At 44.8% G+C, this 16244-nt stretch overlaps 1 protein-coding gene across 3 annotated transcripts in view; it reads right to left on the reverse strand.

Moving 5' to 3' along the window:
- The window catches only part of SNAP47 (synaptosome associated protein 47), a 38066-nt gene that overhangs the window by 20222 nt on the left and 1600 nt on the right, over positions 1 to 16244 (reverse strand). The window contains exons 1-2 of one of the 3 annotated variants that reach the window (XR_006279528.1): positions 13914 to 14083; positions 8078 to 8627 (exon numbers count right to left, since the gene is read on the reverse strand). Coding sequence is in view for 2 of the 3 variants with exons in the window: in XM_038389176.2 (XP_038245104.1) it covers positions 8078 to 8627; positions 13914 to 13959 (596 nt within the window). In the remaining variant the exon portion in view is untranslated. Of the gene's footprint in view, positions 1 to 8077; positions 8628 to 13913; positions 14186 to 16244 lie in introns of those variants that run through there. The other 2 variants (XM_038389176.2, XM_038389179.2) reach the window with 2 other exon arrangements.

Here is a 16244-nt window from a genome sequence, read left to right on the forward strand (position 1 = left end):
CACCATCTTCCCGGCCAAAGCAGCATCATAGGGCATCGCATCGACACCCTGGAGCAGTGGTTCTCAACCTGTGGCCCAGTCAGCACAGAGCTGCGGCCCATGTGACATCTTCCGGGCCATATAGGTTGTATTGTATGCGGTCCACAATAGTAAATAGGTTGAGAACCACTGCCCTGGAGTCAGTTTAAAACAATCTTTTAAAGCATTAAAAGCAGGGGTGGCCAACCTGAGCCTGAGAAGGAGCCAGGATTTACCAATGTACATTGCCAAAGAGACACAGTAATACGTCAGCAGCCCCACATCAGCTCCCCTGCTCCCAGCACCTCCCACTCACCCGATCAGCCTTCCCCCTCCCTCCCCGCACCTCTTGATCAGCTGTTCGCTGGCATGCAGCAAGCTGGGGGGGGGAGGAGCGAGGGCATGGCAGGCTCAGGGGAGGGGGCGGGAAGGGGTGCAGTGGGGGCAGGGCCTGTGGCAGAGCCAGGGATTGAGCAGTGAGCACCCCCCGGCACACTGGAAAGTTGGTGCCTGTAGCTCCAACCCCACAGTCGGTGCCACATAATAACTTCTGAAGAGCCCCACGTGGCTCCAGAGCCACAGGTTGGCCCCCTCCCTGCATTAAAAGTAACTAACTAGAAACACGGGAAACAATTTACATGGTCCGGTTTCTATAAGAAACACATTATGATAGTATTCTCCACTTCATTTTTAACTGACGTTTATCCTTCTCTCCTCTTCCTTACCCATGATGAGGCAGTGACATTTTGGTTGTGTTACCAGTCTGACTGATGACAAGATTTTGCAATTGCACAGACCCTCTGAATGATCTTGCCAACTGTCCTTGGCTTCCATGGAGCTCACAGGTTGTGCATCAAATTGCAAGTTCAGGGTCTTTGCTTGTAAACCCCCAAGGGCAGGGAACTTGTGTCATGTGCATCTAAAACATCTTGTACACCAATGACATTATATCTACAGATTTATAAAACTGAATAAGTCTGTTTTTGTCTTTGAAGATTCAGTCACACCAGACTCAATTTTGCTCATTGACATATCCACGCAATTCCAGTTGAAGGCAACTGGAGGTGCGCATGCACACATGAGGGTAGGATTTGGCACACTGTATATTAAGATTCACAGTACATTTAACATACTGTATATACTCGTTCATAAGCCAAATTTTTTTTAGTAAAAAAGGGAAGCACCAGAGAAGGGGGTAGGCTTATGAATGGGTAGAGAGAGGGGGAGAGGAGAGACACAGCCCCTCCTCCCCCCCCAACAGAGTGGGCAAGGAGAGTCAGCACAGCCAGCAGAGCCAGAAGGGAAGAGGTGGGGCCAGAGTCTCTCTGCTTCTGGCCATGCTGCTCTTCCCCCAGCCTCGGAAGCAGCTGCAGTTCTGGGGCTGGCATGATAACCAATTGGCACATATTGTGGACTGCAGCTCCGGGGCTGGCAGGCTGCAGCTGCGCCGTTCGGCGCCGCCCCCCAGAGCGGCCCGCGGCCGCGCTGCCCAGCCCGCTGGAACTTGCTGCGGCCGTGCAACCTGGTGTGGCCCGCCGGAGCAGGCTGTGGCTGCGCTGCCCAGCCTGCCGAAGCAGCTCCAGCCAGGCCAGACATCCTCCCCTGGCCCTCCCCAGATAAGGTGGGAAGGGATGGGATGGGATGGGATGAGGAGAGTGTAGGGGTCCCGGGCTAGGGGTGGGTTCATGTGGGGGGTGGTCAAAGGGGTTACTCTCTTGACCCCCAGCTTCTCCCCCGCAAAAAATTTCCCCACCAGTTGCAGCCCCGGCCCATCAGGATAAGCAGCTGGCACGCCGGGACACTTTGTTTACTTAGGTTTACCTCCATGCCTGCGCACGCTCGAGGTAAACAAACCATCTCGGCCCGCCAGCGGCTTATCCTGATGGCCCAAGAGCCAAAGTTTGCTGACCCCTGAATTACAGGGTTGGCTTATGAATGGGTCATAAAAAATTTCTATTTTTACTTATCCATCTTGGGGGTGGGGGTCAGCTTATAAATGAACCAGTTTATGATTGAGTATATACGGTAATAATCCAAAGCACTCCACAAAATAAGGTTATGCTGAGTTTTGAGCATTTAAAGTTGTTGGTGTAATATAAAGGGTACACTTTTTGTATGTAATATTTACATGTGTTTCTTAAAAAAGGGGAAAATAGATTAAAATACTGATCTCTTGACTGATTTCACAGTGTACTTCTACCATCCCTAGCATGTACAAAAGTTTTTTCCGCAAATCAGGTATGTTACACATCTTTAAAGAGTTTGTTATTAGTCTCAACTCCTTTGTCTTGACCCATAGATGAAGTAGCAAGACACAAGATTAACAGCCAATTTATGACTGACAGACTTCGTTCACACAGACTGCCTTGTCCAGTGTCCACTGTATTTCCCAATCTCTTTGTGTACCATAGTAGGGGCTCAGACACGATTCTCCTGCCTCTCTGGAGAAGGCTCTCAATTTAGGCATGTGTTTGAGGTTTTGGCAAGGCAAGGGTGCACTGTAACCATGCCTGCACTAGGGCCCTCCCTCTGGGATTTCTTTGTGTTGGGCCCCACCCGCTTGTGAAGCTTCCCAAATGCAAAGTTTTTCTTCCTCCTGCCTGGAAGAGAGAGAGTTTTATCTTTTACAGGTTTCAGAGTAGCAGCCCTGTTAGTCTGTATTCACAAAAAAGAAAAGGAGTACTTGTGGCACCTTAGAGACTAACAAATTTATTTGAGTATAAGTTTTCGTGAGCTACAGCTTATGCTCAAATAAATCTGTTAGTCTCTAAGGTGCCACAAGTACTCCTTTTCTTTTTGCGAATACAGACTAACACGGCTGCTACTCTGAAACCTGTTATTATGCAAGGCACTGAATTTAGCCGTATGGAGTTGAAATCTATCAACTTCATGAAAAAACTCGTACAGATACAAACAGACATCATCTTCCTCTCCAAATGCAAACAAACAGATGGACATCATACCAAAAGGACTGAAGGTAAAAAATCCATTACAATCTATATACCACTCAGACTATGTTGACAGCTTGTGCCACACACTCTCAAAGAAACTGTGGAACCACCTGATCAACATCCTCTACAGCAAACAGGGATGCATCCAACGAAGCGAGCTGTAGCTCACAAAAGCTTATGCTCAAATAAATTTGTTAGTCTCTAAGGTGCCACAAGTTCTCCTTTTCTTTTTATCTTTTACAAGCATAGCAGGAACAGCATCTTTCAATGGAGTGCTTTGGATTGGTAAAATCCCCTCGGACAGACCACTCTCTGTTCCAAAAGATCAGCTGGGAGGACTCTCCCCTCCAGGAATCTGTCCCCCAGTTTTCCCTTAAAATCTGATCCACAGGTGAGGGGTCTTGTATTTCAGATGCAGATCCTTCACCCTCCTCCGGGGGAAAAGCCTCCCTAAAAAAATGGGCAAACCCTCCCGTTCCCCCTCACCTTCCATCTGGACTTCCGTCTCTGGGCTCCCCTCTGGGACATACACTCTCCTGTGTCCCCCAAAAGGAAAGGTGACCCTGATCCAGTTGTGGGCTCACAGCTACCAACTATGACAGACCCTTCACTGGCCAGCAAAATCAATTCCCCCCCCTTCACTCAGGTTGGGCTTGTTTCCAGCTACCACCACAGCGGTCATCAGGACCCCAACTTCCATCTCCGAGATACATGTCTCTGTGTACCCTAGGGCAGGACCTGCCCCCTGCTGACCTGCAACTTTCTGGCAGTCAGCAGCTGGGAAGGCCTCCCTGTTACAAGGTGGAACATCCCCCTCCCCCAGGGAGATGATCACAGGACAGGAGCTGGCTCTTTGCAGCCTTGAGCCCTGGTGCTACAGGAACTGGTTACAACCATCTCTGCAAGTAACTGTAGATCACAAGGTATCACAAGACAGAAAGCTGTAACGGATAAATATGGTGAAATTGCTGATTGGTATTCCGCTGTTGACCGTTATTGCTAGCTTTGGATATTTTAGGATGAGAGCATCAGCAGATGTTCCACTGCAAGAATGGCATGATAACCAATTGGCACATATTGTAATAAGCTTGAGGTAAATGAAATAATAACCTATGGGAAGAAAGCACCCCAACACTATTAGCATGAGGAAGTTAGGTTTTAGACAGAGAAGGCTGGACATCCTTATGAATATTCATGGAGGCCATAAAACCCTATAACAGAGCTAACCATGACCTTCGCCATTGCAATCTTCTTGGCAAGCCAGATATAGGACCACTCATGGATCACCTGTCTCACTTGTTCTAGGTCTCCACAATGGATGGCAAGAGTATACGGCTACTTAGATACTGGATATCTTGACTGTCCTGTATTACCTCTACCTACTTTGCTACGTTGGAGAATCTGTGATTTTGCTAATTGTGCTAATAAAAACATTACAAGGTTAAGAGGCCTTTCCTAAGTGTGAGTGTCTCTCCTGTACACGCAGAGGTTCTCATTCTAATTATTCTAATAATTCTGGGTCTGATTCGGTGGCAAAACTCTGCCAAACTTCAGAATGTTAATTTGGGAATTCTACCCAGGCTTAGAAGAGAAATTTTGCCTCAGCCTTAACTATAAAACATTTGGTACTGCAAACTAGTGCAGTGAGTAAATGCTGGTATAATACTTTGTGGTCCTCTGGGATATCTAATTGTAAGATCATGACAAAAATATACAAAATAGCATTTGGCAGGTAATTAACAAGGTTCTATAAAGCCATGCTTCCCAAGCCTTTATAGAAAAGAAATCATACTACACAAATATCAACCAGCTAGAAACGCACGGGCAGTAAAATAACTCTCAAGTATAAAAATATACCCAAGACTGTATTATACTGCTGGAAGCCAAATGCTTCATGCACAGTTAAAAGGAATTATTTTCTATTCAGGGGTAATTTATTCTATTGCCATTCTATCGATTTCAGGTTTTAATAAGGCATCTATTATTGTGGTATTTAATGGAGAGTCATTTGCTATCTTTTTTTTTTTTTTTTTTTAAAAAAGCAGTGAAGTCACTAGGATGAAATTCCACCCTCTGCATAGGAGGCCAGCACAAGATCTAGGTACCACTTAAGTCCCACAAAATTGGGAACTAACTTAAAGGCTTCTGTAGGATATTAGTGGTGCAAAGGACTTGTGTACTGGCCCTCTGCACAGAGGTGAATTTCACCCTATGCACATAATAATTTCAGTGCATGAGAAGTTGAGCTATTGGCTGGCTCTTCTTCCCAGAAGGAGACATTGGTGCAGATGGTCAACTCCACCTGTAGGAAATTCAGGTGAGCCACTTGCCATGTTGACCAGTCTCCAAAGTGGTCTATGTTGGACATTAATTATGGCAGTAGACATCGATTACTGCTCTTGCACAAGGGCACCACCACAAAACTGATGCTGCTCATACAGCCTACTAATCAAGTTGGCTAAAAAATAATTAAGGGGTTAATGAAAAACACACATGAAGGACTCCTGCACAACACTGAAAAATATCATGGGAAAAAAAGATTACAGACATAGATACTTCTCACACACACACTATAGAAAGTTTCAAAAGAAGGCACTGGCTGAAGAGTTTAACGTGTCTATTTCCCTGATCTATGCTAATTAATGTAAGACTTTGGCACAATAGTTACAATAAAGTAAATTGATTGGTGTTCAAGTGCTATGAATTTGTTTTTTTTTTCCCCCTGTACAACATATGTGACTTCAGCTTAAGAGGAGAAAGCTGTCACCATCAGCTGTTTGAAAAATAAATTAAAAACCCAAAGAAGAAAAGTGCAAAGTCAAAACACCTCAGTAAGCTAATGATTTTTAGGAACAGTTTTAGGCTGTTTGCATGTCAGCTAATCCCTAGATGCAGTAAATAAATAGAAACTCATTTAGCATTTGTTCAATGTCTTCCTTTATTCTACCCATCTGTAAATCAAAGCATCTAACTTTCTTCAGTTTCACGAAGACAAACAATACGTCCCCATGTATCTTAATCTAAAACAAATGTCTATTCCTAAAAAACAATGAATATTGACTTTCTGAATCATTGTTTATTACAGAGAACTTTAAAAGCTGCTACTGAAGTTTTCAATTTCCTTGGCTTTTCATTAAAGGATGTAGAAAATATAATCAGAATCATTGTGAAATCAACAAACACTTGCTCACAGATGTTATACCCACTGGAAAATAGAAACTTCTTCCAAAATAAATTAGTTTGAACTTCATTATATCTGTGTCTTTATGCAACTGTCCCAGATTCCAGAAGGAACCTTTCAGCTGCAGATCTCTAACACATTACAATATACTTAGCTCTACAAGTCTACTTCATGCCACTGCTGGATTATACTTGCAGCATCCAAACTCTTACAAAACAGATTACATTTGCCTTCCATCTCAGTAATTGTTAAAAGCCTTATAAAAGACAAAATGTTCCAATTTAGGTGCTGAGCACCGGCTACATTCTCACTGACTTTAATGTGAGATGTGGAAACTCAGCATCTCTGAAAAACAGGCCACTTATTTTAGGGTTCTAAATATGGCTTTAAGTGTATAACTCATATGAAAGGTTTGTCTTAAATGTTCTAAGAGGAAGCACACGCAGTTTGGGATCTGAAAACAAAAGAAAAAAGAACCAACATAGGTTTTCTGTTCCTTATAAGAAAAGTACTTTCTGCAGATACAATTTAGCTGACATTTTGATCAATGTGGCGCAACACAAAACAGAACCCCCCCAGCACCTCATTCTTCCACAGCTGTATTGATTCTGCTGGCATCTAACAGTAGTGAGCATATGTAGTGAAAAGCAAGTGGTTGCACAATTTGAAAACACACGTAGAACACGGAGGTGTGATTTCTACAGTCATTTTCCCAACTACAGATGCACTAAGGCCAAAATTCCCCCATCCAAAATTGCAGGCTGCGTGCTCAATACGTGTGCATGGAGGGGGAAGGACATTCAGAGCTCTCACATGTCCCCTCTGCAGTGAAAAGATCCATCTAGCAGTGGATTTTCCAGCTCTGCCCCATGCACCAGAGGCAGGCAAACTACGGCCCGCAGGCCACATCTGGCCTGCAGTACTGGTCCTGCCCAGCCCCTGAGCTCCTGGCTGGGGAGGCTAGCTCCCGGCCCTTCCCCTGCTGCCTCCCCTCCCCAACAGCCTCAGCTCGCCACGCTGCCAGCACACTGGCCCACCGCTCCTGCGGCAGCGTGGTAGTGTGGCTGGCTCCGGCCAGGTGGCGGGGCTGCAAGCTCCTGTTGCTCTGAGCTGCATGGTAAGAGGGCGGGAGTGTTGGATAAGGGGCAGGAGGTCCCGGGGGGCAGTCAGGGGACGGGGGAGTTGGATGGGGCAGAGGTTCTGGGGAAGAGGGATGGTTGGATAGGCGTGGGAGTCCCAGGGGGCCTATCAGGGCGAGGATATGGATAGGGGTCGGGGCAGTCAGGGGACAGGGAGAAGGGGGGGTTGGATGGGGATGGGGTTCCGGGGGGCGGGTGGGGCAGGGGTCCTGGGAGGGGGCGGTCAGGGGACAAGGAACGGGGGGGTTGGATGGGTCGGGGGTTCTGAGGGGGGCAGGAAGTGGGAGGGGGTGGGGGCCAGGCTGTTTGGGGAGGCACAGCCTTCCCTACCAGGCCCTCCATACACTTTCTCAACCCCGATGTGGCCCTCAGGCCAAAAAGTTTGCCCACCCCTGCCGTACACATTAAAGCACAGGGAGAAGAGCTGAGCTCAGTGCCGTGGTTACGCAGCTGCTGAACAGACCCCTCCCTTACAGAGTAAAACCACAGCAGGGGTTCTTCACATGCACAGAGGAGGAGGTAAAATTTACCCCAAGTGAAAACTAGTTTGGTGTGTTCTCATCCTAGCCCTAGGAGAGGATTATTGACATCACAAAATCACCAGACCATCTGACATACTCAGCACTCCCTAATTAACACAAAACTGGAAGAATAAAGCATTGCTACTTGAAAAAAGGTGCATGGAAGGGAGTCACGTGAGTACTGAATGTGAAAATCTTACAATAAGGTTTCAGACAAATTCAATATAAACAATGAATTACTGTTCAGCTCCGGTTATGCTACTGTACCTGTCTGCTACATCCATTTCAGAGTCAATCTTGTTCAGTCCTTTCATGATGTTATCGAACTGTTCACCCTGATAGTGGAGCACCTTTGTTGTATCCTCCATACGTTTCTGGGATGCAGACAGTAAACCAGTCAGTTCTTTCCCTTTCGTCATCTGCAGAGAATCTGCCTGAGCTCCAGCCCCTGGACACGACAGCAGCTGCTCCCTCCAGAAGTGCTCAAGGATGTTGAAGACCACATTTCTATTGGGCTGGAGGGAACTGAACCAGTGCTTGGTGTTCTCCTTCTCCAGAATTGTGAGGGAGCTGAATATTAAACTGGAGGACTCTTTCTTGATCTCATTGATGCTGGAAAGATGGAAGCTGACCAGAAGCTCTCTGGTCTTGTCAGCTGTAAATCTGACCACAACAGGAGTCAGTGAGAGTCTGCCAGAGACCCATCGTTTCTCAGTGTCTACATAATAGGAACAGGGCCACGCATGGATACATATGTCCGCATTCATTAGCTCGCTGTTAGAATCCTCTTCTACAGTGACGACAGAGCTGTCACCTTCTAAGTGGAAAGAAGAAAATACATAAACAAGACAGAAAAATACATTTGAGGTGATTCTTGTAAGTTAGGGTACACAGATCAAGGATGACCTCATAGGCACCATACTGGTGGGTAATCGACCCCAGGCACCAGCCATCTTTCAATGTTGCCACTAGGTCATCTCAGGTATGCAGGTAACCAAGGTTTAGCTGCTGTGAGCTTTAGGGGGTGGAATTTGCCACCTCTTCTGATTCATCTCCAATTTCACCTTGAAAAGACTCTTAAAAAAAAAATGCATTTTACTACCGTTTCCTCTGAAAGCAACTCCAGCCTCTCCTCCCCCAAATGGGGGTCAGGTATCACTGAAATACTTTTATAGTGTGTATTTATGATATTTGAATCATTAGTATATGGTTGTATTTTGATAAACTGTAGTGCTGTGGGTGCCATGGCTGGGGTGGTGCTTTATAAATAAAATACTTTTATATGCATGCTTTATTCAGCATATTTTTTAAAAAAAATACACCAAAATAAAGTATAGTTAGTGAAAAACTTCATCTTTATAAAAACAGCCCAGGCTTTCATTTGTATGTCCCTTTCCATACACATCAACGAATACATTATTGTAAACAACACATAAGGCATTAGCTGCCTATTCGCCATGTCTCAAAGTGCTGCCTGGGGCATTCAAAGGTTAAGAGAAGCAGAGAGGATTTCTATTATTCTAAGCACAAAAGACAACTCATTTGATTTACCAAAAGATACCAATGCAGCCCCATAAGCATTGCAGAATTCTTCACTGTTTAGCATGAACATTGTATAGCTCTTTAAAAAAAACTTCTCTGGGCAAACATAAGCAAGTGGCCCTAACAGCCTGCTCCTACCACAATACACATGTGCTGCATAGGATCCAAACTCATGCCAGCCCTGGAGTTTCCTTTATTGTTGACTTAAACATCCCGAGCTCAACTGTTCCTATGGCGACCCCTATGTCCCTAGTTCCCTTAGCCCAGGAGTGAGCAAACTACGGCCAGTGGGTCACATCCGGCCTGCCAGCTGATTTAATCCAGCCTTTGAGCTCCTGCTGGGAAGTGGGGTCGGGGGCTGCTCCGCGCACACGTACCACAGCTCTGCCCAGCTCCCAGAAGCAGCGGCATGCCCCCCTTCCCCACTCGCCAGCTCCTATGTTTAGGGGCAGCCAGGGAGCTCTGCACGCCGCCCCCGCAGCTCCCATTGGCTGGGAACCGCTGCTGCTGGGAGCTGTTTGAGGTAAGCGGCGCCCAGAGCCTGCACCCCTGAACCTCTCCAGTGCCCCAACCCCCTGCCCCATCCCTGATTCCCCTCCCGCCCCCCAAACCCCTGGATCCCAGCCAAGAGCACCCTCCTGCACCCCAAACCCCTCATTCCCAGCCCCACCCCAGAGCCTGCACCCTCAGATGGAACTGTCACCTCCCCCCACACTCCAACCCCCTGCCCTAGCCTGCAGCCCTCTCCCACACCCTGAGCTCCTCATTTCTGGCTCCACCCCAGAGCCCTCACCCATCCACCCTCAACCCCCTGCTCCAGCCCTGATCCCCCTCCGGCCCTCTGAACTCCTCGGTCCTAGCCTGGAGCACCCTCTTACACCCCAAATCCCTTATCCCCAGTCCCAACCAAGAGCCTCCAGCTGGACCCCTCACCCCCCCCGGAACCTCAACCCCCTCCCACACCCTGAACTCCTCATTACAGGCCCCACTCCGGAACCCTCACCCCCTCCTGCACTCCAACCCCAATTTCATGAGCATTCATGTCCCACCATACAATTTCCATTTGGCCCTCAGGCCAAAAAGTTTGCCCACCCCGCCTTAGCCTCAGAGGGACATTTAACCTAAACCTTTTATAAACTGAGTTAGAGTGAACAGGATCCACCTGGTCTGACTGCCAGGATGAGTCATCTAAATAGCTCCACATCTTTGCACAAGGTTCTAGAACCTGACACCCATTACACAACACACATGCTTGTCATAGGCATAAAAGGAATTACTTGTCCTTGATCACATCTACACCTGTCAGGCCTTTCTCTGAATCTGGTCGGTAAATAACTGGCAGAAAGTGATTTTTTTCAGCGCTTTTATGTTTTCCATGAAACCAGAGATGACCAAGAGATGAATACAGCCATCATTATGATCCCTACAATTTATTCTATGCAATAATCATCATCATCGTCCATGCTTAAATTTATCCTGCTGGAATACAACAGCCAAGCACACAACAGAGTTGAAAGGATGCCACTCTGGTCCTCAAAGAGCTCAGGACCGATGGGCAAAGCTGTTAGATAAAATGTGACAGAACGTAGTTGCTGTAGCAGCTTTGCCTTCTGAACATACATCTGGACTAAAGGCAGGCAACGCTAAGGGGCAGAGGTGAGGGAAGAGGCTCTGAGGAGGAGACACTGGGAGACCCACAATGTTCCATATGTGAAGAGTAGCACAAAATATTTTAACTGCTGAATTTTGGGCTATGGTAATATCACTTGACCTGTGGGTCCAGTGCCTACCCAAACTTCACTGGCAATTTATGATGTCACGATCGCAAGAATAATCAACAATTTTATGGAGCTATCTGTAAGTCCAGCAAGGGACTCTGATTAAATTGTATCCCTGAAGAATGGTTTGTTCGTGTCAGAAACTCAAAGATGGAATCATAACTTTAGTGCACGTCTTTGGTGCAAAAGGAGAGAGAGAGACAATCACACAGCTTCCAAAAATACACTTGGACCATCTCCTGCTCTGGTAGTCCTCTGCTTCTTTCTTTTGTCCTGTGACCCACCTTGTTCCTCTTTAAATTTCTTTCATTCCCCCAGAATTTTAATACTCAAATTGTAAGAATTTGTACATTCTACAAGTTATATAACAGCCACATTGTGTTCTTTATTTATATTACGTCTTGTGAGCAGACTCTGAATAACAGTGATTTAAATGCTCATGTATTAATTATCTTATTGAAGTCTTTGATGTGGTATAACAAAAATTACAGATCCTCAGTGTTGAAACACAGGCATAAGGTACTATGGTACTTTATTTGCTGTAAGCAATGAAAAGTTAGATTATTTACACTGTATAGCCTCCAAAATCAGATTAATCTAGACAGCAATTTATGCTGCAACACTAATGACTAGTTTGATTTCAACTGTGATCTGCTTCCCCTTGTGAGAATTTTCAGGAATTCTAATACAAGACAAAAAGTTAACAATCTTCTTGCTTTGAATGTCATCAGTCTGATTCTCTTATGGCCCGCATGATACAACTAGTCACCAGATCTTGTATATCTAAGCACATACAATCATACACACCCCCTGGCACGGACATTCCTACCTGTGGATCTAACCTTGGTTACTCACACTATTAACCACATTTATATCAATGGGCCTATTTGCATAAGGACTTCTCACACGGGGCCAGATTCTGACACACTCAAGTTTAGTACCTTACTCCACAGGTAGCCGCACTGAAAACAATGTGAGTAAGGGCACCAGAATCCAGACCATAGCAGATGTTTGCAAGATGTATGTTTGGAATTGTAATTGTTTGTCCTAGCAGGATTACAATCCGACACACATCACAGTATCTCCTTTACAACAACTTCAAGTCAGCTACTTTTGGGGCTGAGGACAAAATAAACAAGGAAATCCAGTAAATATAGGCAGTGCTAGCCAACAGACCAATCACAAGGCTGAGAACTAAGAGCAATGAGTTCTATGCCATCGATTTGCTGTGTGACTTGAACAAGTTGCTAAAACATTTAGCCTCCGTTTCTCCACCTATAAATTGGTGATATTTCTCTACTTCACAAGAGTACTGTGAGGTTTAGAAAGAATTATCTCAAGAAATAGTTTACTTACTATTGTTATATCTAATACATTAGATTTATACCTGAAAAGTTTTAAGAGAAAAAAACACCAATATATTTATCTGTTTTTCTAGTTTGTTTACTCTGGGCATGACAACACTTTGTGCTTAGTCAATTTTATCGTTTCCTACATATAGGCAGTCATTTTCTTTTGTTTGTGTGGGTCTTTCACACAGAAAGATGGATGAGAAAATATTTTTTAAAGAACAGTGAAGTGTGACTGTAAAACCACAAAAATTAGCAGGGATACTCCAGAGCAGGTGCAGCTAAGGGTTTTTGCCAGTACAGTTAAACCAGCAAAACCCTCCTATCGTGGAAGCAGTTATACCAGTATAGAAGTATTTATACTGGTATAGATTAACTTGGTTTGGGAAACAGACATAAGGTGTGCTAGTTCAAGCACAGTTATAACATTATAATTATGTCCACACTAGGGCTTATACCAGTATAACCTATGTTGGTTCCCTTAAGTTAGTTAAGCAAAACAACAACAATAACCCACCCCTAACTGACTGGTATAACATTTAAGTGTAAATCAGGCCTAACTTTTTGAAATTGACTAGATTTCAAATTGACTGTATACCGTTAATTACAGTTTGAACAACAATTTAGAGATCAATAAGTGTTTTTACCCTCTCTGTTACTATTTATTTAAATGACAGACTATTTACCATTCTGGCATTCACCTGTAAGTACTTATTTTAAAAAATTAAAACAAATAAAATAGTTACACAGTACTTAGCTTCTGCCTCAAAAAATACTAACGATCATATCAGAGACACAAGGTAAGTGAAGTAATATCTTTTAGTGGACCAAAGTCTTGAAGATATAACAATATTAATAAAATATATTATTACCTCAGCCACCTTGTCTACCACAAATATTAATACACTTCTCACAACACCGCCATTAAATAAGGGGATATCAGTCCCATTTTACAGATGAGGAAACTGAGGCAGAGAGCCATTAAGAGACTTGCCCAAGATCACATAGGAAGTTTGTGGCAGAGCCTGAAAAATAACCAAGGTTTTCCAACTCCCATCCCTGTGCCCTACCCACTGGAACAAGCTGTTTCTTAGTTGTCGGGCCCGGTTGGTAATAACGTATCCTCCTACTGTTTAGTATGGCCATTCTTCGCATTCTGACTATAGGAACACAAGGACAGTTTTGAATAAAGCAACTAACTCTAAACTTTTGCTAGATCTCAGATTGGATATGAACCACTTGTAGGGGTTGGGAAAAAGTCCATAAGACCATCCTTCTTCTCTCTGTAAACATCAAAAAGCTTCCCATTCAAACAACATTTTCTCCCAGATCCTATACATAATTAAACTAAAATCTCTGATGCAAGCTTAACTATGGTCTTTCAACCGTGCCACCATAACTGGAATAATAAATATTATATATCAAGTTATTTACCTCTATCTGCAAATTCAGGATTCTCAGGTAGCCTCGGGTTTGCCATCTTTGTAAGTTTGTCCTTTGTATTCAAGACAGTAGGTTAGTTTTTGTTTGTTTGTTTTCTCTTTCTATTTCTTAAAGCCCAAGCAAAAAACAAATGAACTGTGGAAAGGGCAAAATCCTAGCACACTTGATACCAAAAAGTCTAATGATAAATTTTTACTAGTATCTTTAACTCTTGACATAAGGCAGACACCTGAGGAAACTCCTCTCTCTCCCGTAGAAGAAAACAATCAGCTGCTGGGGATTTACATATGCTATATACTCTTGGGTCACATGACTTTTGACTCACTGAGGGCTATACATTCTTTATCTTGCTAGTCAGTTTCTCTCTGTGTCTGAGGACAGAATGCACAGGCAAGGATCTATTACTAACTGTGACGTCAGAAACTGTTATTTTCCACAGCTATTGCATATGCATTTTCCCCATGATATGCTTAATAATCATCTTAGTTATATAGCACGCTTTTTTGTCTCAGAGGATCCCAACGTGCTTTAGAAATTTAAATGGTATATAAACTAGTCAGCCAGGAATCATTTCATTCAACAATGAAGCCACCAACCACATAGAATGTGGCAACTATTTAATAGCACACAATATTATATAACAGTTGAAGCCAAGACTTCAAGAAGCCTAATTAGCACAGGGGGACAGACCTGTGTCCCCTCCCAACTCTGCCCCCCATCCCTCCAAAAAAGAGAGCAGGGGATGGAAAGCTGGAGGGGAAGGAATTAAACACATTTAATCATACTGTTCCAACCATAAACTGTTTACAGTGGCTATACCAGTGGTGAGCTGCGATTACTTCTCCTGAACAGCTAAGAGCCAGCCAGATACTCCACCTGGTAGGATCAGAAGCAGCCAAAATAGACACTGAGGAAAAGAGCCCAGCCAGGGCCACCCTTGTCCTGGCACTCCCCTACACCCAGAACTGTGCAGCAGAGACAAACCCCTCCCCGCTCCCCCCCAACACACACACTCACTCACTCACTCTCTCTCTCAGGGTAGGGGGCTAAGACCCAAGCAGTGCCTGCCCTCCCCCAACAACGTGAGTTGCAGAACGGACTCGGGAGCCAGTCGGAGACTCCACATGGTACAAGGAGAAGCAGCCAAAGCAGGGACGTTTGGACATATCAAATGTCAAAACCATTGACTATTCTGACTTACTCTGCCTTGTGCTGAGGGCTGTTTGCTTTACCCTTTTCTTCTCTCACAGGCCAGGTCTACATTAAAGATGGGTCAGCTTAGCTACATCACTCAGGGCTGTGAAAAATGTCACACCCTGTGAGATGTAGGTAAGCCAACCTAAGCCCCTGTGTAGATACTGTTAGGTCAGGGTAATGGGCCGGATCTGCCCCTTGGTTAATTTAATCTGGCCTGCGGCACCCCCTGATGGGCAGGGGCCACGAGCGCTGGTTCGCCCCACTGTGGGGGAAAGATCCGAGCCTCTGCACCGCCCTGGGTGGATAGGTGGCCTGTGATTGATATTTATTGTGGGTCAATGGCTCGTGACAGAAAAAAGGTTCCCCCCGAACCCTGTGTTAGGTCAACAGAAGAATTCTTCTGTTGACCTAACTACCCTCTCTCCGAGAGCTGGATTTACTACAGTCCTTCCATGGCTGTAGTATGTGTTCACATTGCAGCACTGCAACTGTGGAATTTCTAGTGTAGACAAACCCTGTCTCTTCACTCAGCTTCATTCCATTCCTGCCCTTCCTACCCTCTTCTCCCCTGTTCCCTTCCCTTTTCTTTCCGTATAGCTTATCCCCTCCTAATTAAACCCACTCCATCTCCCAAAAACATGGAACATACATGATGTTTGCTGCCTGTGTGTTAGACCCCCTTTCCTCATCCAGTCTCTGTGGTCTATTTAGACAATATTATCTCATAGTTTCCTTGTACTACTCCATCCATCTATATCAATCTGTTGTCTTATACTTAAATTGTAAGTTCTTTGGGGGCAAGGACTGCCTTTTTGCTCTGTGTCTGCGCAGCACCCAGTACAGTGGGGTCCTAGTGCATGTATGGGGCTCCTAGGTGCTGTAATACAAATAAATGATAATAAAAATTGCGCACAATTATTTTGTTACCATCTCCCTTACCTCTACCACTGCCCACTTTTGTCTCATTCACCAGTTATGTCTTGTCTTTAAGACTGTAAGCAATCTGAGGCAGGGACTGTCAATTACTATGCGTTAATACATCAGCCGATGCAACAGGGCCCTAGCCTGTTTGGCCTCTAGCACTACTGCAATTTAAATACAAACAACAACAACTGGTACAAATTA

This window comes from Dermochelys coriacea, chromosome 2 (assembly GCF_009764565.3).
Source record: "Dermochelys coriacea isolate rDerCor1 chromosome 2, rDerCor1.pri.v4, whole genome shotgun sequence".
NCBI lineage: Eukaryota > Metazoa > Chordata > Testudines > Dermochelyidae > Dermochelys > Dermochelys coriacea.